General features: G+C 35.5%; 1 protein-coding gene across 1 annotated transcript; it reads right to left on the reverse strand.

The window, feature by feature from the left end:
- Positions 1-15,996: 15,996 nt before the first annotated feature.
- Positions 15,997-19,360, reverse strand: LOC115956390 (F-box protein At3g62230-like). Its single transcript, XM_031074787.1, has 3 exons — positions 18,440-19,360; positions 16,395-16,568; positions 15,997-16,296 (listed from the first exon to the last, which is right to left on the reverse strand). The coding sequence occupies exons 1-3, from the start codon at positions 19,358-19,360 to the stop codon at positions 15,997-15,999; spliced, it is 1,395 nt and encodes a 464-aa protein (XP_030930647.1).
- Between the last annotated feature and the right edge of the window lie 6,608 nt (positions 19,361-25,968).

Below are 25,968 nucleotides of genomic sequence, written 5' to 3' on the forward strand. Positions count from 1 at the left end.
CCGGGACATTACATAGTGACTCCCAACCCCTACTGTGAATGACAGTGGGTAGATCAGTGTTAGAGAAGTCCGACAAAATGACTTGGCGTTCTGAATGAACGCCTCGTCTAGAAAAGTTCTCCAAAAAGTCTTGTCGGGCTTTATTATCATGGAACCGAACATGAGAGGGAGTAAGATCAGAAGAAGTGGATGCCCCAAAATGAAGAGGGTTTCGGGACGAAGTAGATTTTCGTTTAGGTGCCATAGCGCAATTAACCGAGAGAGAGAGAGAGAGAGAGAGAGAGAGAGAGAGAGAGAGAGAGAGAATCAAAAAAGTACCAATACAGTCAATATATAAGAATATAGAGAATGTAAAGTACGTTTGCATGAAAATGCATGAGCATGTGATATGTATTTGTAAAAACATCATAGGATCAGCCCAATCCAATCCTACCAGCACACAATCATTTCAACAAAGTAAACACACATCTAAAATGCATGAAGCAGTGTTATAATGCACATGTGATGCAATGCATGATGTTTTAAGATCAAATATACAAAACCCATCCCAAAATTTTGCAAAAACCTCTTTGATTTTGAAAATTCCCAAATTTTTCAACAAACTCCAAAAGTTAGGTCACAAAAGATGAAATGCATGAAGAAATGAATGAGAAAGAGTCTTACCAGAGAAAATAATTGATCTTGAAACCGAAGAACACTTGGGAAAGAGGTTTGGAGTGAGTGAGAGAGGTTTGGGAGGTGAAAAGACACGAAGCAGTCAAGAAAGACCAAGGAAATGAGATTTGAAATCGCGTGGACCCTATATATAGAATCTCTTAAATCTCAATAGATCGAAAGGTGTTGGGAGGTGTCGAGGTTCATAAATCTTGACAGATGCATCTATCAAGTAGCTATCCAGAGGTGTCCACAGCAAAAAGAGGCTTGATGGATCGAGGAGCTATCGAGCATCTATCGAGGAGACAAAAACTTTCTCGATGGATCAAGGAGCTATCGAGATTGCGATAAAAAGAAGTTGAAGAGCTCGATAGATAGCCTAGCTATCGAGAGGTGTCGAGGAGCTATTGAGATTGTTTAAAAACAATTTTTCAAGAAGAGAAAAACACAAACCTGAATGCAATCAAACATGCAACTCAACCAAAGATCCAAACAATATTTTAATCTCTTAAAAACATCTCTTAACAAGAAAAATGTTAAGCACATAGATCCCAAAACATACACACTAAACAAGTCTAACCAATTTTATATTTCAAAAACAAATTAAGATAATTTAGTGAGCATACATTAACACAAGTATTCTTTGTGATGGTCAAATCACATTGTACCTGCACATGTATCAAAAGCAGCAAAGAATATTACATGTTGTATGTGAAAAATATCGCAAAATTGCATGAGTGTCTACATGTTATAACAATTTGAGATATGAGAAAATCACTTTAACTCACACACAATCATGACTGTTTGATGGGGACTATCACGTTTAAGGTACATTCTATAACTCTCACATCTCCTAGAATACACGCTTGCAATCATATATAAACAGGGGCATAGCCAAGAATTCGTACTTGAGGGGGCCAAGTTACAAAGGGCAGTCTATTTTACCATACACATATACAAAAATTTGCATACTATTATTTTAAGCACCAAAAACCCATCATTATCCATAACATTGAAAATTTTCTTATTTTTTAATGAATTATTCAGCTCCTAATTTCAAATTAAAAAAAAAAATGATGATATGGAAAGAGATATAATATATTATCATATAGCAATACAACAAATCGAACAACTTAATAAACAAAGCATATTCATAAAACTAAATGACCATTATCATATATATACAAAGCATAAATCTAAATGCCCATATGATGTTGAAGAAACAAACAACTTGAAATACTGAGACAAAAGAAGAAGCTGGAACTGAAAGCAAATATGGATTTTTTTTTTAGATGAAAGGAGTTTATTTGATTTCTACCCTTGTTAAGAAGGGAGTTAATGTGTTTAGAGCAATCAACAATGAGAGGAAAGAAACATGGGGCATTGTGGGCTTGTATCAGGAGAAAAAGTAGCAGTGATAACTTCCATTTTCTTTGACAATCCCGTAGGTGACTTCTTGAGATTGAGAATGATGGGAAAAAAAAAAGTAAATTTTTGTTTGAAAATGAGTGGTAAAAGATGATATTTTGAGAGTGTGGATTATTGTCTATTGGATATTTGGATTGACAACAAATCATTTGGACAATTGGGAGAGCTAACTAGTATTTTATTTGAGGACTTTGGGTTATCTAGTGGACTAAGTAGAGATCCTAGAAAGAATTGGGGGGGCCGGTCATTATTTTCTAGGGGCCATAGCCTTTTACTTATTTTTTGCTATCAAACTCATAGCCTAACAGTAGAAGAAATCAAAATTTTGGGGGGGCCGTGGCCCCCCCAAGAGACAACATAGCTCCGCCCCTGTATATAAAGCATTTTGATTCTTTTTGCATTTTTTTTTTTTTTTTGCATATTTTTCTTTTTAAGCAAACCATGCATAGACATATAAGAGAAAGAAAAGAAATACCCAATTATGTTAAACATTTGACATTCCATTTTTGCTATGCCGAAGCATACAAATGTCATTTCATGATTGGTGCACAACAGTGGTGAGATGGTTATTTATGCCTTTCTCTTATGATTTTCTAGTCTTTCCCGTCAAAAAGAGTGATACAAGTGTTAAGTACAAGAGATTACTTAATCTTATTCATCACAAACATGAGCCACAAAACTCACTTGCTTAGTTGTGCATAGAAATGCTCATCTAAGTTACAAAAGATACAAAGTTTAGAAAAGTTCGTTTCAATGGCTATCCAATGTACACAAGTACCAATGTACACATACACACACTACTTTTATATTTTTCTGATTTTTCAAATTTTTTTTTTTAATTTTTAGGAAAAAAAATAAACCAAAACTGAAAAATAAACAAACAAAAACAAGTTAAACAAAGTAATGCATAAAACTAGACTGACTCAAAATAATAAAGCAAAACACACAAGTAATGCAAAAGAAAAACATGAGGAGGGAGAGAGAGAATAAGTGATAAAATCACTTGGAGTCATTTTCCTTCCAGACCTTAGAAGAACCTTTTCGTTTAGCAAATCCTTAATCTGGCAGTAAGGGAGAAGAGTTAAAACCGTTCAAGTTCGAAAGGAATATGAGGGCTTTGAAAAGATCTCTAAGAGCAAAAAAGGATGGAAACTGATTCTGGTCTCCTAATGTGATCATACTGTTACTCTTTAGAGTGGCTAACCATTGTAGCAATTAGGTCGAGTATGTCCAACTGCGCCACAGTGATGACAGAAATGCTGCTTTTTCTGCTTAGGTTTTTAAGAGTTTTTCTTCTTAGCCCTAGGGTTTTTAATCTCTTTCTTATCAAGCTTAAGGGGTGCTCCTAAGATAGATTTACTCTTGTCTATGTTTTCACTAGCTAATTCATTTTTAACATCATTGTTCTCAGTTTTAATATTATTAGTAGGAGGAACAAAAATAATAGAACTAGTAGAAGCAATACTAGGAGAAGAGAAATCTTACCCTAAACCGTTTCGATCAAAAGCTGATTTCTAAAGACTGAACATCTCATCAAGCTTAGCGCTTGAAGTCCTTTCCAGCTGAACTTTGACTTGGAATAGTTTTGCCTCAAGCTTCTTGATTTTCTCAGCCAAGAAATTGTTCTCAAATCTTAGTACTCCAATAGTTTGATTGGTTTCATCAAACTTTGTAGAGATTTCTTCTCACTCAAGCTCCACATCACTAAACTTCTTGGTGGCCAACTTATACAACTTCTCATACTTTTTGGAAACCTTGTATAGATTTGCATAGGCTGTATGGATGTCATCTTGTTTATCCATCTTCTCAAACTTAGACTCCACCAATTTCTCCTCTTCATCCACATCTTCAACACTCCTTTCAATAGGATTTATAGTGACAGTGAAGGCATTTGGGATTCCATCATCCTCATTATCAAAATCATCCTCAGGCTCAGTGTTACTCAACGTAGTAGCAAGTACCTTGCTCTTTCCAACAGTCTTGAGATATGTAGGGCACTCTTGTTTCATATGACCAAAGCCCTAACACCCAAAGCACTTTGATTTTGAGGGTACAGTGTACTGACCGCCATCCCCAGCATCCTTCTTCCCTTTATCTTGGCTCTTGAACTGTGAGGAACTGGATTGCTTTCGATCCTTGTCAAATCCTTTCACATTAGCATTCTTCATAAACTTCTTGAATTGCCTTGTGATATAGGATTTCATTTTAGAATCTTCATCGTCTGAAGACTCATCAATATCACTACTTTTGGCCTTCAACGCCATGCTCTTGCTCTTGCTCTTACTAGATTTCTCAATCCTTGTCAAACCTAACTTATAGGTCTGCAGATTGCCAACCAACTCTGTTAAAGGAATTTTGTCAATATATTTTGATTCCTCAATCGCAGTGATCTTGGCATGGAATCTCTCGGGTAGAGATTTGAGCACCTTTCTCACAATCTTGGGTTCTTGAATGGTTTTTCCAAGATTAAATGCTGAGTTTACTATGTCCTTGAACTTGGCATAGAACTCATCAAACAACTCATCCTCCTCCATCTTGATCTCTTCAAACCTTGTAGTAAGCCTCTGAAACTTTGAATCCTTGATAGCCTTAGTTCCTTCATAGGTTGTCTAGAGAATGGTCCATGCTTTCTTAGCAGTTTCAGTGGAGGATATCTTCTTGAATTCCTCATTAGTAACTATGTTGAATAAAGCATTCAGTGCCCTACTGTTAAAGTTTGTCGCCTTGATCTTAGCATCATCCTAGTTAGCCAGCGCTTCCGTAGGCTTAGTCCAGCCTATCGCCACAGCTTGCCACACTTTCTCATCTAAAGACTGCAAGAAAGCTCTCCATGCGTACTTTCCAGTATGTATAGTTAGTGCCATCAAATAAATGAGTTATAATAAGAGATTGTCCTTTATCCATGACAAATAGGGGTCAATGGATCACACAACAAAGATTAACCCTAATTAGAGTGTGCTCGCTCTGATACCACTTGATAGGCCAAAAACGTATTAACCGCTTATGATAAATTAATTGATTAATTAGCCAAATTTATTAATTAATCAAATTAACATGCAATTGTACGTGGCAGCACAAACAAATCACCAATTAACTAAAGTATGCAGCGAAAAATAATTTGACATGGTGATTTGTTTACGAATGGGAAAAACCCACACGGTAAAAACCTCACCAAGTGATTTTAAGGTCACCACTCCCGAGAATCCACTATTATCACAACAAGTGGTTACAAGTAAAGGAATCCCAATACCTTATACCAAACTACAGTTAAACCCTTATCCTAATATCAAATTGGACTTGTTCTGTAGTGACAATTTCTCTTTTTCAATGCACGTCTCCCAGTATGTGACTAACCAATTGCACAGATCCCAATACGCAACTTAATCACCAACTTGAGAAGGATGTTGGCTGCAAAGTTTTTCAATTCATCCAGACGATGAAAATCAAGAAGCTCCTTGGTCACAAAACCCTACAATGTACAAACACAGTAGCTTCTTCAAGAGAAAGAAGAACTAGGTCAAACTAGGTTTTTGATCACACCTTTCTTCACACTTATGGAATTGTGCTCTTATGCAACTGTGGATAACCTTTTACGGCCCTTAAAATAATCCTTATATATGTTTAGAATTGTGAGAAAAGAAAGCCCGAACATACATTCACGGATTGGATGAAAATCAGCTTGAAAAACTGAATTTTATAAACTTCAATGGATAGCCATCTATTAAGCTAGCTGTCGAACTACGGGCTTCAATAACTTTTAAACCTCAATAGATGCTAGCTGTCGAGTTTTAAAATCCACCACTTTCTGACTTGATTCTTGGACAGACCTGCATGGCTTTAACACTTGAACTTGAAACCTTATTTCTTGAAGCATTAAACACATCCTAGATCTACCCAATTACAAGTAAAGTGCGTTTTGTCAAAACATTAGCCAATTACATAAAATGTTAACATATGTTCCTAACATCAAATCACATGTGTCTTAACAAAACTGCAAAGTTGAATTCAACTTTTCAAATTATTTGTTTACTATGAACAATCTAAATAGATAAGAATGAACTTACTTAACTTTTAATTTTATCTTTTAGTGTGACTTCAATGTGATATCAATAAGCATTTTAACTTTTCTTGTTTTGCCCTCTTGGTGTGAACGGTGTAAATCAATGTTACGAATTTGATTCCATCCCAGCCAGAATGTTTCGTTTTAGTTATGAAATTGATACCTAGAACCCCCTTATTCCACCTTGGCTCAAATTTCAATGCATTTCAGTCCATTTCTATGAATTTTGGCTAGAATAGGTTACACATTGTTTTGCGTCTACCTCCAAATCAATTAGTCACGTCTTCAATTTTGCTAACATCACTTTTTAAAAAAAAAATTAAATAAAAGGTTCTCTCTGTCTCCATTAATCTCCTTTCTTCTTTCTTTTAACCTCTATTTGTGTGTATGGCTTGTGGTTTGTCTGACCACCATAAATACTAACAAAATGAAAGCTTTTAAGTTATAGACAAATAGTAGTATAAGCTTTTTAACTAAACATTATAACCAAATTCTTCTAAAAAAATATTTATCAACCAAGTGATTTGGCCTTGATTTTTTATCCCATTTCCACAAATATTATTTTAATGGGTTCTCCTTCTTTTCTTTTATTTTTTTTTCTTTATATTTTGAAATGATATATGGTGTTACAAATTATTATTATTTGATTTTGAATGGATATTATACGTATTTTATTATAAATAAATATAAAATATAAAAATAGCGGTAGTTCTAAAGTGGTACACTAGTTTATACTAGTACCAAAATGTTTCATTCTAATGGATAAAACCAAAATGGTTTTTAGAACGGAATTCATAGCTTTGATATAAATAAATGGGAATGAAACTGAAAAGTTGAATTCAACTTTTCAAACTCTTTGTTTATTGTGAAAAATGTAAATAGATAAGAATGAACTTATTTAACTTTTAAATTTTGTCTTTTAGTGTGAGTATCTCCACCCACCATCATATTGACATATCTGGTCACTTGTCTTCTTCTTCTGTTAAGCTTTTTACCTTTTCATGTATTGCCCGTCTAATGTGAATGATGTAAATAAATGGGAGGGAAACTAAAAAGTTGAATTCAACTTTTCAAACTCTTATTTTAGTGTGAATGAAGTAAATAGATGGGAATTAAACTTATTCAAGTTTTAAATTTAGTCTTTTAGTGTGAGTTTTTTTTCACCATTCAACATATTGTCATATCAAGTCAAGTTACCTTTTTCTTCTTCTTCTCATCTCATCCATGTTTCTTTGTCTTCTTTTTATTAAGCTTTTTAATTGTTCTTGTGTGATATGGATGATGTAAATAAATGGGAAAGAAACTAAAAAGTTGAGTTCAACTTTTCAAACTCTTCATTTATTGTGAATAATGTAAATGAATAGGATTGAACTTATTCAACTTTTAAATTTTGTCTTTTAGTGTAAGTATCTCCACTCATAATCATATTGATATATTAGGTCCTCTAGCCTTCTTATTCTTTTTCTTTTCTCATTTCTATTTCTCTATCTTCATTTTATTAAGGTATTTTTTAACTTATTTTTTATTTAAATTTTGTCCTCATGATATGAATGATGTAAACAAATGGGAACAAAACTGAAAAGTTGAATTCAACCTCTAATACAGTATTGACTCCCTTGCTATGTATACACATCTTAATTGACAGCCTTATTGTATTTTATGATTTTGATTTGTTTGGATCTATGTGGGGGAAAGAAGTAGTAAAGCTTTTGGAATGAGTAGGTGCAAAGAGAGTAAATGTGAAAAACATGCATATAGGTAGCTTTCTATCAAAGAGTATTTCATAAACTCATATGCTTTACCCGCTTAACAAATTTAATATTTATGTACACACATTGTTAGGAGCTTTACTTGTTAATGATGATGGCATGAGGAATGAGGGTGCTTTGGCAGCATTAGGCCAATCACTTGGTTTCATGTTTTCTTAAGAGACTCATGGCTCTTTATGCTTGACTAATGATGCTTCTAAAAGCTCTTTGAGGGGGACCTGCCCAGTCTCCCTACTCGAGTTGGATCGATGAGCAGTGATGAAGGGTAACATGTGGAGGCACCTTGCTCCACATGATGCCCCAAGGCCATGACATAGGAGGTGGCCATGGTGGGCAGAGATGGATTTTGATGATGAGCAAAAGCAGGTGGTGTTGACCTAATGTGGTAGTGCATGGCATTGGTGGCTTAGTTGCTGGTTTCTTGTGTGTGGGCTAGGTGGCTTGAGTGCAAGGCAGGACTGAGTTGCTGTAATGATAAATGCTGTGTGCAAAGTATTGGGCTAGTGGAGGCTAGCTAAATGCATGGACAAGTGCTAGTAGGTTTATGGCAGTTACTTTGTGTGTTGTATGTAAGTGTGTTGTGTGGGCTATAATGCTGATGGGAGGCCTTGAGCATGAGCCAAGCCTCCCCAAAACGTGTGAGAACATGTTGTGTGGGCTACCGGAGGATGGGCAGAGGCCCCATGATCTGTTGAGACATGGGTTGTGCATGTGCAGCATGTGTAGTGGCAATTATCAAGTAATTTCTAGCTTTCCTAATGATCAGACCTGCTATGTAGGGGCTGGAAACATGGAGAGTAGGCGAAGACAGCATCAGTTAAAGGTGTCCTAAGTTAGAACACAAGTGGTAGATAACCTAAGACCCAGGTTGTTATTAGGCAGTAACTACCATAACAGTTAATTTTGTGTATTTAACCCTAAGGTTGTTAGGGGTATCAATAGTAGAGTGTATTTGGCCTTGGGAAAATTTTGTGTAATTCTCTAAGCTTGTAAAAGGGTTTCCTTTGTACTTGAGATTAAGTAATAAATGTTGAGGGTGGGTTCCCTATAAATATTGTGTGTGTTGTGTGTTTAAACATCCTTATATAATCTGTTTTAAGTGTTATTGCAGTGAGTGTGTGGTGTTGGCTGAGACTAAGTTAGGGATTTAAGGCCATCACAGGTAGAAAATTTGAGTGAAAAATTGACCCTGTGACAATTGGTATCAAAGCCTGGCTGCAATGTCTTCAGACACCAAGGTAAGGGTGACTATTTTGAAAACATACTTGGAGTTCATGCAGAGGGAGAACAACTTTCCGTGTGTGATGGATTGGATGCACTGTCTGCAAAAGATTCTATGATATGGAATGAGATTGCTAATTAGAGGGATGTTGTGTTGATTCGTGTTAAAGAGTTGGCTGCTGCACTGGATGCCCAAGGCAATGCAGCAAGAGAGACCCAAAGCCAACTTGAGACAGAAATTGTCTTGTTAAAGAGGGCAATGCGTGGCCTGCCTAAGGAGGGGAAAGTGGCCACCAAAGTGAAGGTGCCTAAACCAAAGCCCTTTAATGGTACTATAAGTGCCAAGGATTTGGAGAATTTCCTTTGGGACATGGAGCAATACTTCAAGGCTACAAGGGTGCTGGATCAAGAGATGGTAACCATTACTAGCATGTATCTTTCAGCGGATGCCAAGTTATGGTGGAGAACCCATGTGAAAGATGATGTAGATGCTAGTAGAAGGAAGATTGACTCATGGGAAACCTTAAAAAAAGAGTTCAATGACCAGTTCTTGCCTACCAACATTGCATGGGTTGTAAGAGACTCCTTGAAGAAATTTAAGCAAACTGGTATAGTGAAAGAATATGTTAAGACATTCAGTTCTTTGATGCTGGATATCAAGAACATGTCAGGGGAAGATAAGTTGTTCAATTTCATGTCTAGCTTGCAACCTTGGGCACAGTTGGAGTTAAAGAGGCAGGCAATGCATGATCTGCCCGCTACTATGTTTGCTGCAGATGCCTTAGTGGACTACAAGTTCAATAAGCCTAGTGGGGATGATGAAAAATGTAAGTCCAAGGATAAAGGAAAGCAAAAGAAAGATGGTAAGAAAAACAAGGATAAGCAAAAGAAAAATTGGAGTAACAAGAGTAAAGGAGAGAGTTCTACCTCTCAACAATGCAAAGAATAGCCCAAGTTGAATGCAAGCTGCTTCATATGCAATTACCCTCATCGAGCAAGGGATTGCCCTAAGGGTGACAAGCTAAATGCAATGGTTGCTAAAGATGAGAGAGGGTAGTAATGGGGTGATGAATGGGAATGGGGCTGAAGCAATGCTTGATACTAGTGCTACCCACAATTTTGTTGATGAAAGTATGGTTCAACGGCTTGGTCTGAAAGTAAGCAAGTGTTCAAGTAAGATCAAGGTAGTAAACTCTGAAGCAAAACCTATTTTGAGAATTGCTTTTGGTGTGAGGTTTAAGGTTGGCGAGTGGACAAGAAAGGTGAATTTCCTGATTGTGAAGTTGGATAACTTTGATGTAATTCTGGGTGATGAATTCTTTATGGCTTCCTTGCTGCCATTCATCGGTATGATGTTGATTTTCAATGAGCAACAACCATGTTATGTTCCTGCTAAGTGTGTGGCAGGAAATAGCAAGACTAGCAAGGGAAAAAACCAATGATGTTAGTCAAGTTGAGCATGAGCTGAAGAAAAGGGAGAAGACTTACTTGGCTACAATGATTGAAGTCAAGCAGGACAAGTTTATTGAAGTTTGAAATGTTGCTGGACTGTTGGAGGAATTTATTGATGTGATACCTCTAGAATTGCCTAAGACCCTTCCACCAAGGCGTGCTATTGATCACAAGATTGAGTTGGTTCCTGGTGCAAAACCTCCTTCGAAGGCTTCATACAAAATGTCCCCTATGGAGTTGGCTGGAATGAGAAAGCAATTGACTGAATTGCTTGATGTAGGCTACATTCAGCCCTCCAAAGCCCCTTACAGTGCCCTTGTTCTATTCCAAAAGAAGCAAGATGGATCACTGCATATGTGTATGGACTATAGAGCCTTGAACAAAGTAACGATGAAGAACAAGTACCTGATTCCTCTAATTTAAGACCTGTTTGACAAATTGTGCAAAGCCACTTACTTCACCAAGCTGGACTTAAGATCAGATTATTAGCAAGTGAGGATTGCTGAAGGCGATGAACCAAAGACAACTTGTGTAACTTGGTATGGTTCTTATGAATTTTTAGTTATGCCTTTTGGTTTAACAAATGCCCCTGCTACATTATGCAATTTGATGAATGATGTATTCTATGAGTTTGTAGACCTTTTTGGTGTGGTTTACTTAGATGACATAGTAATATATAGTGAGTCCTTAGAGGATCACTTGGAACACCTTAGGAATGTGCTGTCAAAATTGAGGGAACATCAATTGTATGTCAAGAAAGAGAAATGTGAGTTTTCCCAGCAAGAGATTTTGTTTCAAAGGCATAAGGTCAGCAAAGGTCTTATGATGATGGATGAGAGAAAGGTGCAGGCTATCCTTGATTGGCCTCCACCAAGTAAAGTTGTTGAGTTACGGTCTTTCCTTGGATTGGCTAACTATTATAGGAAGTTTATTCAAGGGTATTCCAAGAGGGTTGCTCCTCCTATAGATTTGCTGAAAAAGGACAAGAAATGGGTGTGGACAGATGCATGCCAAGAAGCTTTTAAGAAGCTTAAAGCTACTGTGTCAAGTGAGTCGATGCTACGTCTGCCAGATTTTGAGTTGCCATTTAAAGTCCATACTGATGCTTCTGACAAAGCAATTGGTGTGTGCTGGTGCAAGAGAAACATCTAGTTGCTTATGAAAGTAGGAAGCTGAATAATGCAAAACAGAAATGTTCAGCACATGAGAAAGAAATGATTGTTGTGGTTTATTGTTTGCTAGCATGGAAAGTGTATCTGCTAGGGCCTAAGTTTGTGGTGAGGACCGATAATGTGGCCAATACCTTCTTCAACACACAGAAGAAGCTGTCTCCTAAGCAAGCTAGGTGGCAAGAGTTGCTACAAGAATATAATTTTGTGTGGGAGCACAAGCCTGGCAAGCATAACCAAGTAGCAGATGCACTTAGCCGCGAACAAATGCAAGAGTATGTTGCTGCCTTGACCAGAGTTGAGTCAAATTTTGTTGAAAGGATCAAGGAAAGTTAAAAACTTGATGCCACTTACCAAAAATTGGTGCAAGATGTGATTGCAAGCCTTGTACGTTGATACTGGCTTGAAGATAGGTTGCTGTATGCAAAAGGTGGTAAGCTATTTGTTCCTAGTGGGAAGATCCGTAGAGAGTTGTTGAAAGAGACTCATGATTCACAATGGGTACGACATCCTAGTAAGGAGAGAATGTATGATTTACTGTCTCATTCTTATTATTGGCCTAAGATGGAGTTAGATATTGAGTTGTATGTTAAGACTTGTCTAGTTTGTCAACAAGATAAGGGGTTAACTCAAAAGGAAGCTGGTTTGTTACAACCTCTTCCTATACCAGAAAGTCCATGGATTTTTGTTTCGATGGATTTCATTACTGGTATGCCTGAATGGGTTCAGTTTTTGTAGTGGTTGATTGATTTTTGAAGTATGCAATGTTTATGGCTACACCAAGTACTTGCACAGCAAAGGTAGTTACTGATCTGTTTTATAGAAATGTAGTGAAGTACTTTGGTTTGCCTAAAGATATTGTGAATGATAGAGACTCTCGTTTCACTGGTCGATTTTGGATAGCTTTGTTTAGGTTGTTGGGTTCATAGTTGAAATTTTTTACTGCTAATCACCCACAGACAGATGATCAGACCGAGAGGATCAATTCTGTGTTGGAAGATTACTTGAGGCACTATGTGACTGGAAGTCAGAAAAACTGGTTGGACTTGTTGGATTTAGTGCAATTTGCTTACAATCTGCACAAGTCTTCTTCAACGGGAATGAGTCCATTCGAATTGGCAATGGAGTAGCAACCCCTAACACCTTATGATATTTCAAAACAGCGTTAAGGGGGTAGGTGTCCTACAGCATACAGATATGCTATTGCTAAACAATAACTGATGCAAGAAGCACAAGAGTGTTTGTTGAAAGCACAACAAAGAATGAAAAAGTATGCTGATAAAGGGAGGAGGCCTCTTGAATTCCAGGTTGGGGACAAAGTGTTGTTGAAACTAACTCCCCAAATTTGGAGAAAGTTTAGAAGTAAGAGTATGCATCAAGGTTTAATTCCAAAGTATGATGGTCCCTTTGAAGTTGTGAAGAGAATTGGTATTGTTGCTTACAAGTTGAAATTGCCTGAAAGGTGGCAGATTCACCCCACAGTCGTGTGAGCTTTCTAAAGCCTTGTCATAGGGATGAGCAAAATCCTGCAAGGAATGAGGAAAGGTGTGCCCCAACTACTGTTATGGTACAGTTTAATAGAGAAGTGGACAAAATTCTCAACAAGAAGGTAACAGGTTATCGAAAGGGTGGAAACATGATAACTTATTACTTAGTAAAGTGGAAAGGGGCAGCTGAAACAGAAGCAAGTTGGGAGAAGGCATCTACTTTATGGCAGTTTGAAAAGGAAGTGAAGGCATTTGAAGATACCCTACTGACGAGGATGTCGGCTTCTTCTGGTGAGGGTGGTTTGTTAAGAGCTCAACTTGTTGTTGATGACGGCATAAGGAATGAGGGTGCTTGGGCAGCATTAGGCCAATCACTTGGTTTCATGTTTTCTCAACACACTTATGGCTCCTCATGCCTAACTAGTAATATTCCTAAGGGCTCTTTAAGGGGGACTTGCCCAGTCTCCCTACTCAAGTTGGATCGATGAGCCATGATGAGGAGCAGCATATGGAGGCACCTTGCACCACATGATGCCCCAAGGCCATGGCAAAGGAAGGGGTCATGGTGGGTAAAGATGGATTTTGATGATGGGCAGCAACAGGTGGTGCTGACCCTATGTGGTTGTGCATGGCATTGGTGGCTTAGTTACTGGTTTCTTGTGTGTGGACTTAGTGGCTTGAATGCAAGGTAGGGCTAGGCTGCTGTGATGATTAAATGTTGTGTGTAAAGCATTAGGCTAGTGGGGGCTAGTTGAATGCATGAACAAGTGCTAGTAGGCTGATGGCAGTTAATTTGTGGGTTGTAGTGCTTATAGGAGGCCTTAAGCATGGGTCAAGCCTCCCTAAAATATGTGAAAACATGTTGTGTGGGCTGCTGGAGGATGGACAGAGGCCCCTTGATCTACTGAGACATGGGTTGTGCATGTGCAGGATGTGCAATGGCAATTACCAAGCAGTTCCCAGCTTTCCTAATGATCAAACTTGCTGTGTAGAGGCTGGAAACGTGGAGAGTAGGCCAAGACAGCATTAGGTGAAGATGTCCTAAGTCAGAACTCAAGTGGCAAATTACCCAAGACCTAGGTTGTTACTAGGCAGTAACTACCATAACAGTTAATTCTGTGTATTTAACTCTAAGGCTGTTGGGGGTGTCAACAGCAGAGTGTATTTGGCCTTGGGAAAATTTTGTGTAATTTTCTAGACTTGTAAAAGAGTTTCCTTCATACTTGAGATTAAGTAATAAAGGTTAAGGGTGGGTTCCCTGTAAATATTGTGTGTGTTGTGTGTTTAAACGTCCCTATATAATCTGTTCTAAGTGTTATTACAATGAGTGTGTGGTGTTAGCTAAGACTAAGTCAGGAACTTAGGGCCATCACAGGCAGAAAATTAAAGTGAAAAATTGACCCTATGACACACATACAAGCCAGGGCATATGCAAAGGCAATTAAGGCAGCTCGTTTCTTCTTAAGTTCAACCCGCAACATCAATGTGAACAATATTTTCAAATTCAAGAATTTATGGCCAAGCTCTTTAACTTGCCATGGACGGTAAGGAAAATTTTGGCTATTGGAGAGCTCATCATCGATTTCTAGGGTGTAGTTTTCCAAGCAAAAAAATTAGAAAAAGAAGGCAAGAGCAGAAGCAAGGATTATACAATTTGAGCTTGATGGCTTATTTCGACAACAAAAACCATTATCATTACATTTTTACTATTCTAAATGTCTCACACTCCCAATGTTCACACTCTATACACACCAAATACTATTTTATAAAGTATGAATAGTAAGAATCTACATTTTCTAAAAAATATCTGATGTATGGACTAAGGACATTGAAAGTGTGAGACAATAATTTTTTAAATCAATTTTCATCTTTTTAGGTTACATTACTTATATATTTTATTAGCAAATAAGCATGACCATGCTGGGAGGTGCAAGCATTTGGAATGGAAGAACATAACTATGATATTTTGCCACCAAAATAAAAAAATAAAAAATAAAAAAATTTAAGAACAATGTAAAACCTAAGACCTCAATGTCATAGTTTGACAGTAGAGATGTTTCCAAATTTATAAACAGCAACATTCCAATGGCGAGAACAAAGTATCTATTAATCAATTTCCACTGTCAAGGGAATTGAACATAACAGGATCAGTCACGCTCTCTTTCCCTAAGCATTCCTTCCACAATTTAATTAAACTGTAATTGGAAATTCAGGAAACAATTCAAACACATTCATGATCAGGAAACCTGATCATATAACACCTGGAGAGGAAAATGAACATACAAATGCACACACAGAGAGAGGAAAATGCTCCCGTTGCTCGTATAAAGCTGACCAAATAAAATAAAGCAACCAAATTGAATAAACTAAGAGCTGTTCACATATTTAAATATCTAATAGCCAATAGTAGAAGCATAGTATATTCTTACAGATAGCAACAAAAAAGATAAGTCTCACAGCAGTTTCCCGACATATATATTACAGTAGTTTCTTGGTTCATTCCAATTCCTCATGTAAGTGCTATATATAAACTAAGAGCTGTTCATTTAAATATTTAACAGCAAATAGTAGCAGCATAGTATATTCTTACTTAATGAGAAATACTATAAACACAACATTTTTCATAACTGTTGACATGACGTATTGTGATGGAAGCATAACATCATTTCCAAAAAACACCACTTTTATATGCACTAATCAAAATATGTCATGTCAATAGTTATAAAAAAATGTTGTGACCTTAGATTTATTATGATTCACTTGATTGATATCTGCAGAATTGGGGAGGCTCTTGGGAATTCCAGCATCGCATTAGCTATTTCTCGGTATCGGTTCTCATTTCCACCATTATCACCCTCTTCCTTTGAAACAGTGACATCCACGCGCTCCAAGACACGGCCATAGATAATCATGTGGGCTAGCAAGCTCAGTTCATGCATTGTCCCCTTAAAGCCTTTTGCCTCCACCACCTTAAGACTTTCTTTGACACACTTGTATTTGATGGAGCGCTCAAGCCAGAACCTATTAAAGTTTACTCTTACTGGAGGGCGGTAACCCTAAAACAAAGGAATAATATATGTCAAGATTTAAGTCCAAGGCCAAAAATGTATGTATATGCATGTCTATGTATTTGTACATTTTTATTGATACTCACGCCAAAAATTCTTCTCGGGCCTATATCCAATGTAAGAGTCTCTAGATAAGGAGAACTGTTCAAGAGGAATCTGATTCCGATGAATTCAAATGGATGCACACAAGTCTTCAATGTCAAGTGTTTTATTCTCATGTCAAACCCCATACGCACTGGTTCATCTCCAAGGGGAAGAAACTACAACAGTAAACGTACACATAGAAAATGAGTGTTAGTTAATCAACTTTCACATGAACCTCTACCATGTAACCTTGTTGAAATACTATGTTGCACAGTAGCTACCATTTTTTTTTTTTCTGATGTAGAAACAAAAGAACAAAATTTTCCATAAAAGAGATATCATCTAAACAAGATGCAGGAAATTGAAAAATAAAAAAGTAATACTAGAAATTATTGGAGCAAATAACAAAATCGCCTGAAATTTTGTGACATAGAAGGAATCATTGTGAAGATCACAACAATAGAAACACATCGCCTTACTGCAATAACCTACATTGTATCTCAAGAAAATTTATTTGTTAGGCTTTCGATTAGTCAAATTTGATATTTATGATCATTTACTATTTTTTATAGTTGTTAATTTAAGAGTCATAATTAGGTCACATTTGTTCTCAAAATTTCCTTTGTTGTTGATTTCCTCTATTTTCAAGCCTAATTGTGTTTAATACAAATTAGGGTTTTGTAACAGTCTACTAGCTTCCATAAGATTTATTTAGTGTTTATATTATGAGTTGTGACCTCCTAGTAAATTTGGAATTTGATCAATAATAATTTTAGAGAAGTTTCTACCTTTTATTTTTGAAAGATTCCAAGAACTCTTCTTATGGATTTAAGAAACCACTTCTAGATTCAAGAGTTACTTTTCTAAGAGAGACATGTTTGGTTTCTTGAGACTTTTCGTTTGCATCAATTTAGTTTTAGAAACTTTTTTAAAAGTTGATTGCCACTGCCTCTTACTCAATAGTAAGTTTTGTAATTATTATCTTTATTTTGGGTATGTGATCATTTGCTTTGTCTGTCTTTAATATTTTGGAAAGGTTTTCTCCTTTTCTTTTTGATAGATTCCAAGAACTCTTCTGATGAATTCAAGAAACCACTTGTAAATTCAACGGTTACTTGAGACATACTCGGTTTCTTGAGACATTCTATTCACTTCAATTTAGTTTTAGAAACTTTGTTAAAACAGATTGCCAAATACTCAACAATTTTGTAATTATTATCTTTATTTCAGGGCACGTGATCTTTAGATCTCTCTCTCTCTCTCTCTCTCTCTCTAATATTCCTTTTCCTTAAGTGTCTTTCTATACCAACACACTTGAATAGACATATTTTAGTATTTTTATCAAATCTGTCCACTAGCCAAACCCCACTACCTTAACTATCAAATTATCAACAAGAAAAGAGTGTCTCCGATAAATTCATTATTTCCTTAAATTTAACTAACCTTCCTTTCATAATGTTTTCAATCTTCCAAGAATGATGAGAGCTCAAGTAATGTTCTTGTATTTTATTTGTCACCTTTCTCTTTCCATCTCTTTTTTCCTCTTCATTTTTCTTTTACTGCCTATTGCAAGAAATGAATTAATCTCTACAAGGATAGGGTTTTTAGCTGCAATACACTTGAAAAGGGATAACCCACCACTATCCTATTACTCGAAAATAAAATACCGGAAATTACTAGACACAAAATGAACAAACAAATAAGGGCTTCTAGATAAGACATAAGTAAGATATACAGAAGATGCTCAAGCAATGGAAATAGATGTGCAATTCCAATTGTTTTATTTGAATTGAAAGAACAAGTTGATAGTAGACTACATATATAGAGATGCCACATAAATGACCAAAATATTTCCCACAAAATCAAAATCAAAAGAATATTAAGTGAAATCCATGATGCCCTAGTGAGATACAATTTTGAAGTCCTACTGTTACACCATTATATGCATGCTTAAAAGAATAGATAATCTGATAATAATAATAAATCTCAATATAACTGCATATTACGTACGGTTCAATATATATCAAGCTATGTAAAGAGATCAAACCTGAAGCATAAAACTGCAAACAGTCAAAACCTTGACGGGATAAAGTTGATTAAGGAGGTTGTAGAGATCAGTTCCTATACCATCATAATGTTCAAATTCGATCCCAAAATCTAGATCTGCTTCTTCCATGTGGGATCGGTGAATTTCAATTTCAAAGTGAGCCATTTTCCCTGAATATTTAAAGAACCTTAAATATGGTGCGTCAATGACAATCTCATCGGAAATTAGAGAACAGTTATCAGCAACAAAACTTTTCAGCTTCAAATTTTGTCCACTGATTTTAAGATGATCCAAGTTCCAACACTTCTTCAAACTCAAACTTTCTAGCAAGGGACAATTCTTTAACAAGGCTTCAATAAAACTCAGTGATAATTCAAGCCAACCGAAAGATACTTGCTTCAGTGCTCTAAAGTTCATGAAGTTAGAGTTACGGAAATTGCAGGAAAACAACTTTATAGATTCAAGAAATACATGTCCAAACACATTCAATGGCAAATCAAGCAACGCTGCATGATTATCAAGGTTATCTTCTGCCCATGTTGGGTCAGAAAAATCAAGGCCTAAGCCTTTCACATTATGTGTGATGGCAAATGAAATGCAACGTTGTATATCCCCATTAAAATTTTCAGGCTTAGATAATGTGAGTTGAAACTTATCTATATCACGTCCTTGATAGTTTTGGATCCATTGCAGTGCAAAATCCATGAAACCCCTTCTTTGAGAGGCTTGCATTTCTTGAGAGTCACGAAAATCTACAAAGGCTCTCTCATCAAACTCAATGTTCCTTGTTCCATGCCATATGTAACGCCAACGCTTGGACAAAACGCTAGTCCTTACGGCTTCTTTGAAGGGAAGGAAAGAGATGATAATCAGGATCAAATGCTCACTCAACTTTCTGAACATGTCCATGTTATCAGCCATGGCTATGGAGAGATCAGTGTGGTTGCTGTGATGGTGAGTTTCTTAGATAATATCCAAGAATGAATTTGCGAGAAGGGTTTGATGGGATTTATATTGGTAAAGCCTGAGACCAATGGTTGCACCGTTTGGATTATAGTGAGGTTTGGCGAAAGGTTGTCTTTTTTATTTCTACCAAACCAAAGAGCATAAATGGAAGATTCGAGGTGTGTAATTGTAACTGGAAAAAAAAACGCGTAGAAGATTCCTTTTTTTTTTTTTTTTTTTCAATTGATCTCTATTAAAATTTGTACACACAAATATCTCGAAATACATTTTTATGCATCAAGTTTTCAAAACAATACAACCTTTTATTTTTTTTATAAATTCAAAAGAATACAATTAAACATTTAACGTTGTAATTGGTAACCACGGTGTCCTTTTTTTCTTTTTTTCTTTTTTCCTCTCTTTAATTTTTTTTTTTTTTTTGTTTTGGGGGGTCGGGGGGTGGGGGTGGGGGAGGCGTTAAGAAAGTAGTACATTTTTTTTTTTCTTTTGATAAATATGGTAGATATTTTTTGGTAACCACGGTTTCCTTCTCTTTAATGTTTTTGAGGAAAAAATGTAGTAAATTTCTTTGAACAGTGAATGGAGGATGTTCCCTCACAAGTACATTCTGTTATTTAGATTGATATAGCCGTTTTGTCTTAATAAAGTTCGATGTTTTTCTTCTTAAAAAAAAGGCTCAAAAGTTATGTTTATATAATTAGTACTTTTTCAACAAAAAAAAAAATGTTTGTTAAGCATACTTACTATGCTTAATAAATAAATATGTCACCTCAATAATATTTAGAAAACAACTCGTAATGACTCAACATTATCCTGATTTTTTAGTAGAGTTTTATGGTTTGTTTTTCTATTAGAACTTCATCTCCTCTTTCTTCGATGTGTGTGTTTGTTTCTCAAAACAACTTGTAATGACTCAATGCCACATATCTATATATAAGTATGGAATTACATTTAGTGGAAATAGTAGGAAACAATCCATATTTAGGTATATATATAGATTATAGAGTTTTACTGTTTCTGCTACTATTCAACGAAAAAACGAAGGTGGAGAGAGTGAGATTTAGTTATTCATTTAGTATCAGCTTATTTTACTTCTTTTTTTTTTATTTTACTTTTTTTTTTTGGTTGAGACAAAACAAAATATAAATAAATAAGTAGAAGATTCCATTCTTCTTCTTTTTTGCCTTGCTAAGTTAATCTCTATTAATCTATATGCAATTTTAAGTTTTAATACACAAATCTTTCGTAACACATTTTTATGCATTAAGTTTCAAAATAATAAAAATTTTTTTTTTGGATAAATACAAAATAAGACAACTGAACATTTAACGTTCTCATACAAAATAAAATATATCTGACTTTTTTAGTAACCACAGTATCTTTTTTTTTTTTTTTTCTCCTCTGTTAATGTTTTCATAAAAGTTCTTTTTAAAAAATAATTAATAGATGCACTAGTGTATTTTTGAAATGAAAAAAAAAAAAAAAAAGTAGTAGCAATTTTGTTTAACCAGCGAATGTTAAACTCAAAAAATATACTTCTATAATTAATAATCTTTCCAAAAAAAATTGCTAAGCATACTTAGTATGTTAAATACTTAAAAAAATCAACTCAATAGTTTTTAGAAAACCTCGTAATGACTCAATTTTACCATAACTTTTGAGTAGATTTTATGATGTGCATTTGTATTAGAACTCTCCTTCCACTTCCTGGTATGTATGTGTTTGTTTCTCAAAACAACTCATAATGACTCAAAGCCACAAATCTGTGTAAGTAAAGAGTTTTACTGTCGCTAATACTAGTCAACAAAAAATCGGAGGCAGAGAGAGTGAGATTTATATATATATATATATATATATATATTTTTTTTTTTTTTTTTTGAGAAACAGTGAGATTTAGATTGATATTAAGAAAGTTGACATGAGGCACTTAAGTATCATATTTCTACACCACACTTGTATGGTGTGCTCTTTGAAAGAAAGAATCATTGTTAAAATTTATGGGTATAGGTTTAGAAATGTAGATAGGGTGAGAGGCTAATTAATTAAAATTAAAAAAAAAAAAAAATTAGGGTTGATTGTAATTTAAATATTTAAGTTTGATTTATAAGAAAATAGAATCTTTACATTGGCCATTTACATAAATTTATTTGTTTATAGTTTGTGGTATGCTTTTGTACTATAACCTTATTTCGATCTTTTTGTGTGTGTTTATTTGTTTTCTTAAAAAAAAAAAAAAAAAAAGAGGTTCATGATATTCATGGACATAATAGGTTGCCATTTCTTCTTCTCAAGATATTGCCAATTATTAGGATAGTTTTAAGGAAACTTATTAAGTACGTAGATAGCCAGTTAGCCTTACTTGTTATCCAAATTTATAACCAAAACAATTTATTACTTGTTAATAATATCAACATTATTCATGAAATGCCAACTGTGCTTTCATTTCATAATAAATGCCACCTTCATTATGCCTTTTTAACATCAAATCACTTGTATCTTGGTCTTGTAATGCTATTGAAATATTATTTTTATGGAGATTTGGTTTATTTTCAGTACTTTTTTAACTAAATATGTTATTTTCGTTCTAAATATACAATGGCAAGTGATAGTATGTTTTAATCTCCATATTTTATTTAATTAGTGGGTGATGTGGCAGTCTTTTATCAAAACAAAAATAAATTCTCTTTTTAAAAAGTACTGGAGGTAAGTCAAACTCATTTTTATGTATAATGTTCCCACTTTCCACCTGGTCCCTAATTTTCTCCAGCATTGAAATTTATAGTACATGTCAAACCTCTCACTCTCCTTTAGCTTCACTCGTAGCACTTGGTGGGCTCCATTGTTGGATCACTGAGATTCTCTTTTTTCCTGAGAAGCAAATATGCATATTTGTTATGTTACAATGCATTCTTCGCATTAAGAACATATGAATACTTCATTATTCCCTTCAAAGCAACATTTGAGCAAGTAGCAGAGTTAGTGGAGGCACAACACCTCGATGCAAAGTAAGTAGCATGGGGAGTGGTCGAGCATCAATTGAAGCTGTTGACTAAGTCAGATATATAGATCCTGATCGAGCTTATGCTTCTCATGATTGTGGTTGCTTTATAGATCGTTATCGATGATTAGGACCATCTTGATCGAGACCTAGAAGAATACGCCTCATTAAGGGCTATTCTTCCAACTTCTGGTAGATAGGCATAGACAAATCCATCCATTAAAGCAAAGGATAGATGCTTCATAAGTTGATAAGTTTGAGCACCAGCTTACCTTCATTGGGTTCCTTCCATATATCTTGACTCTATTTTTTTATACTTCTTACTTAAAGAAATGAAGGTCAACAAAACATATCTTTTAAATTTAAATCCAAATATAGCCTCATTTTAAAACTCGACTCCTGAAAAGTCAAGTTCCACTTCAAACTCAACTCTTGTGACTAATGTGGCATTTAAAAAAATTGAAACATTACTTTACCCAACTTCTAAGATCAATCTTGTCTATGTCACTCTCACTGTCATTTGTCTCTCTCACACTCAAACCCCTCTATTGCTCGTCTTTGTCTCTCTCACTCTCAAATTCTGCTTTGAATTTCAAATCTCACTTGTCTCTCTTCTCTTCCTCTTTAAGTAATTGACAACAATAGTCCCAAATTCTGCATCATTGGCACCCTATCTTATCAAAAATGACTGTCATTCATCCAATTGCACACCAATCTTCTTTCACTTTTTTTAAGGTTATAATTTTTTTATTTTTTTTGGTAATTTGGGGTTTCCCTATTTGGTTTGCTACACTCCATTAAAAAATGAGGGTAATTGTGTCAAGCTTTCCAAAAAATTTGTGAGAAATCTTCACATGGTTCTTTTCCTTAATCATTCCATGTTTCTTTCTGATTTTATGTCATGGGTTTTAGTTAAAATTAGGCTTTTAATTGACATGGGTATATAAGTTTTGTAGTTGATAAGTCCAAAAAACTTGGAACCGTCCCATAGTCATTGACAAAGCAAATGTACGTTACGCATTTATTGAAGGTATTCAGGCCGAGGAGTAACAGACGGAACAACGGTAACAGAGAAAGTTATGTCCATCTAGATATCAACCTGTAACACACTAGCTGTTGCAAATAAATACAGAGATCCATTGCTCATTAATACGGTAGTAGCTATAAAATTAAGAGAAGTCAAGGCATACAGGTGCACACAATTTTCTATCCAAAAACCACTCTCAAGTTGAATTCTCTGATAGGACACCTCTTGGAAATTCTTTTCTAACTTAATCATTGGAGGGTTTTTGACCAACACTACACAGGTGTATATATATTTTCTTAGCTTTAGTCTTATTGCAGGTATTCATCAGAGATGAATCCAACACCATCGTCCATCTACGCTGACGAAGAACTTAACTGCTGATTTCTTGCATCATTAGTGGTCAATAGCTTCTTTTCATGTACTTAACTTTTATTTAATCTATTTATGTGCTTGCTGTGGACAATCTATGTTACTATTCATATTAGTCATTGTTGTCCTTGCTGAGGATTTTATTTTGACACCTACGGTTAATGAGATGCAATTTGAATTGTTCTAGAGACTTTGTATCAAGGGAATCAATACCGTATTGTGATATCACCTTTTACTATGAACGATGTAAATAGAAAGGATAGAGTTTATTAAACTTTTAATTTTTTTCTTTTAGTGTAAGTATCTCCATCCACCGCCATATTGATATATCAGGTCACGTGGCCTTCTTATTCTTCATTTTCCATCTTATCTCTGTTTCTCTATCTTCTTTTTATTGAGTTTATTAACATTTCTTGTTTTGTCTGCCTAATGTAACTGATATAAATAAATGAAAAGGAAATTGAAAAGTTGAATTCAACTTCTCAAATTCTTCACTTAGTGTGAATGGAGTAAATAGATGAGAATGAAGCTTATTTAAATTTTAAATTTAGCCTCTTAGTTATGTGTATCAGGTCACATGACCTTCTTCATCTTCTTCTCCTGCTCATATTGTCCTAGTTAATTTCTTTGTCTTCTTCTTATTAAGCTTTTTAACTTTTCTTATTTTGTCTACTCAATATGAATGATGTAAATAAATGAAAAGGAAATTGAAAAGTTGAATTTAACTTTTCAAACTCCTCGTTTATTGTGAATGATGTAAATAGATATAGAAAAGAACTTATTCAACTTTTAAATTTTGTCTTTTAGTGTTTTTATCTCCACCAACCATCCTATTGATATATTAGGTCATGTGACCTTTTTCTTCTTCTTCTTCTTCTTGTCTTTTTTTTTTTTTTTTTTTTTTTTGGTAAAACAAGCTTTAACATTACTTAGGAATTCACAAGTCTATTACAACGCAAATTAGCCTTATCAAAAGCTAATATTTCCTCCACCACAGACGGTGGGTTACAAAAAGTTACAAAACTATACAAAAATTGCGCTCCTAGTTTAGCCAAAGCATCAGCGCATTGGTTTGCTTCCCGGAAGGCATGGATCACGCGCTTGCTTGGGATATCCTTCAAGAGGCTCCTGCAATCAGAAAGGAGAGGCTCCATTAAGAGATTTTCAGATTCATTGTTCATAAGAATAACTATGCTCAACGCATCAAGTTCAACAACAAGTTGCTGAATGCCCATCTCCTTAGCTAACAACAACCCGTCCCTTAGTGCCCAAAGCTCAGCCAAGGCACTATTAGTGAACCCAAGGCCTCTAGCAAACCCCTTCAGCCAAGTTCCCTCATGATCTCTAATTAAACCCCCTCCACCAGCTCTATCCGGACTCCTCATAGCTGAACCGTCTGTATTAAGTTTCATCCAACCCCTTGGTGGCTTCTCCCACCCCACGGGAACAATGGTTTTATGTTGCTTGATCTTAGAAGCAAGACCAATGGTAAAATATTCAGTACCGGCTTGGATACATTTTCTCCAAAAGTGAGAATCCACCACACCAGTCCTAAAAATGAAATTATTTCTATGAGTCCATAGGTGCCACAAACCCATAGGAAATAACACCCTCCAAGGAATTCCTTTCACAGCAGCACTCATGCCATCTTTACAATTGATTTCCAGCCAAGTTTTAAAGGGCAAATTAAAAGAATTCATGATGCAATGAGGCACTTGCAGCTGTGACCAGAATTGATGAGCAACTTCACAGCTCCTAAATAGGTGTTCAATAGATTCATTATGCTTGCAACACATTTTACACAATGGGTCAAGGCTTAAACCTCTTGAACCCAACACTTGTGCTGTAGGAAGACTATCATGAAGACATTGCCAAATAAGGAATTGAATCTTTGGCAAAGTTTCAGATTTCCAGACCCATTTAAATGACAAAGTACTCAGGTTCAGGGGATTTAAGCCCCTAGCAAGCAGATATGCAGCTTGGATAGAGAATAAACCATTATTAGAGTATGCCCACATGAGACTATCACACTCTTGGTTAACAAAAGAGAAAGGAGTAGCCTTAATGGTGTTTAGCACACTTGCAGGAAGCTCAAAGGAAATGCTTGAAGGCCTCCACACAAGGTTATCATCAAAGCATTGCCTCACAGTCAACACTTCCTCCTCCCGG

This window comes from Quercus lobata, chromosome 8 (assembly GCF_001633185.2).
Source record: "Quercus lobata isolate SW786 chromosome 8, ValleyOak3.0 Primary Assembly, whole genome shotgun sequence".
Taxonomy (NCBI): Eukaryota; Viridiplantae; Streptophyta; class Magnoliopsida; order Fagales; family Fagaceae; genus Quercus; species Quercus lobata.

Excerpts from the sequence above, each read along its gene's own strand:
- LOC115956390 (XM_031074787.1), bottom strand. The coding sequence starts at position 19,360 with ATGGCTGATAACATGGACATGTTCAGAAAGTTGAGTGAGCATTTGATC. Across the intron at positions 16,569-18,439 it reads TTTGCAGTTTTATGCTTCAG|TTTCTTCCCCTTGGAGATGA; the intron begins GTTTGATCTCTT and ends TTACTGTTGTAG. Across the intron at positions 16,297-16,394 it reads GCCCGAGAAGAATTTTTGGC|GGTTACCGCCCTCCAGTAAG; the intron begins GTGAGTATCAAT and ends CCTTTGTTTTAG.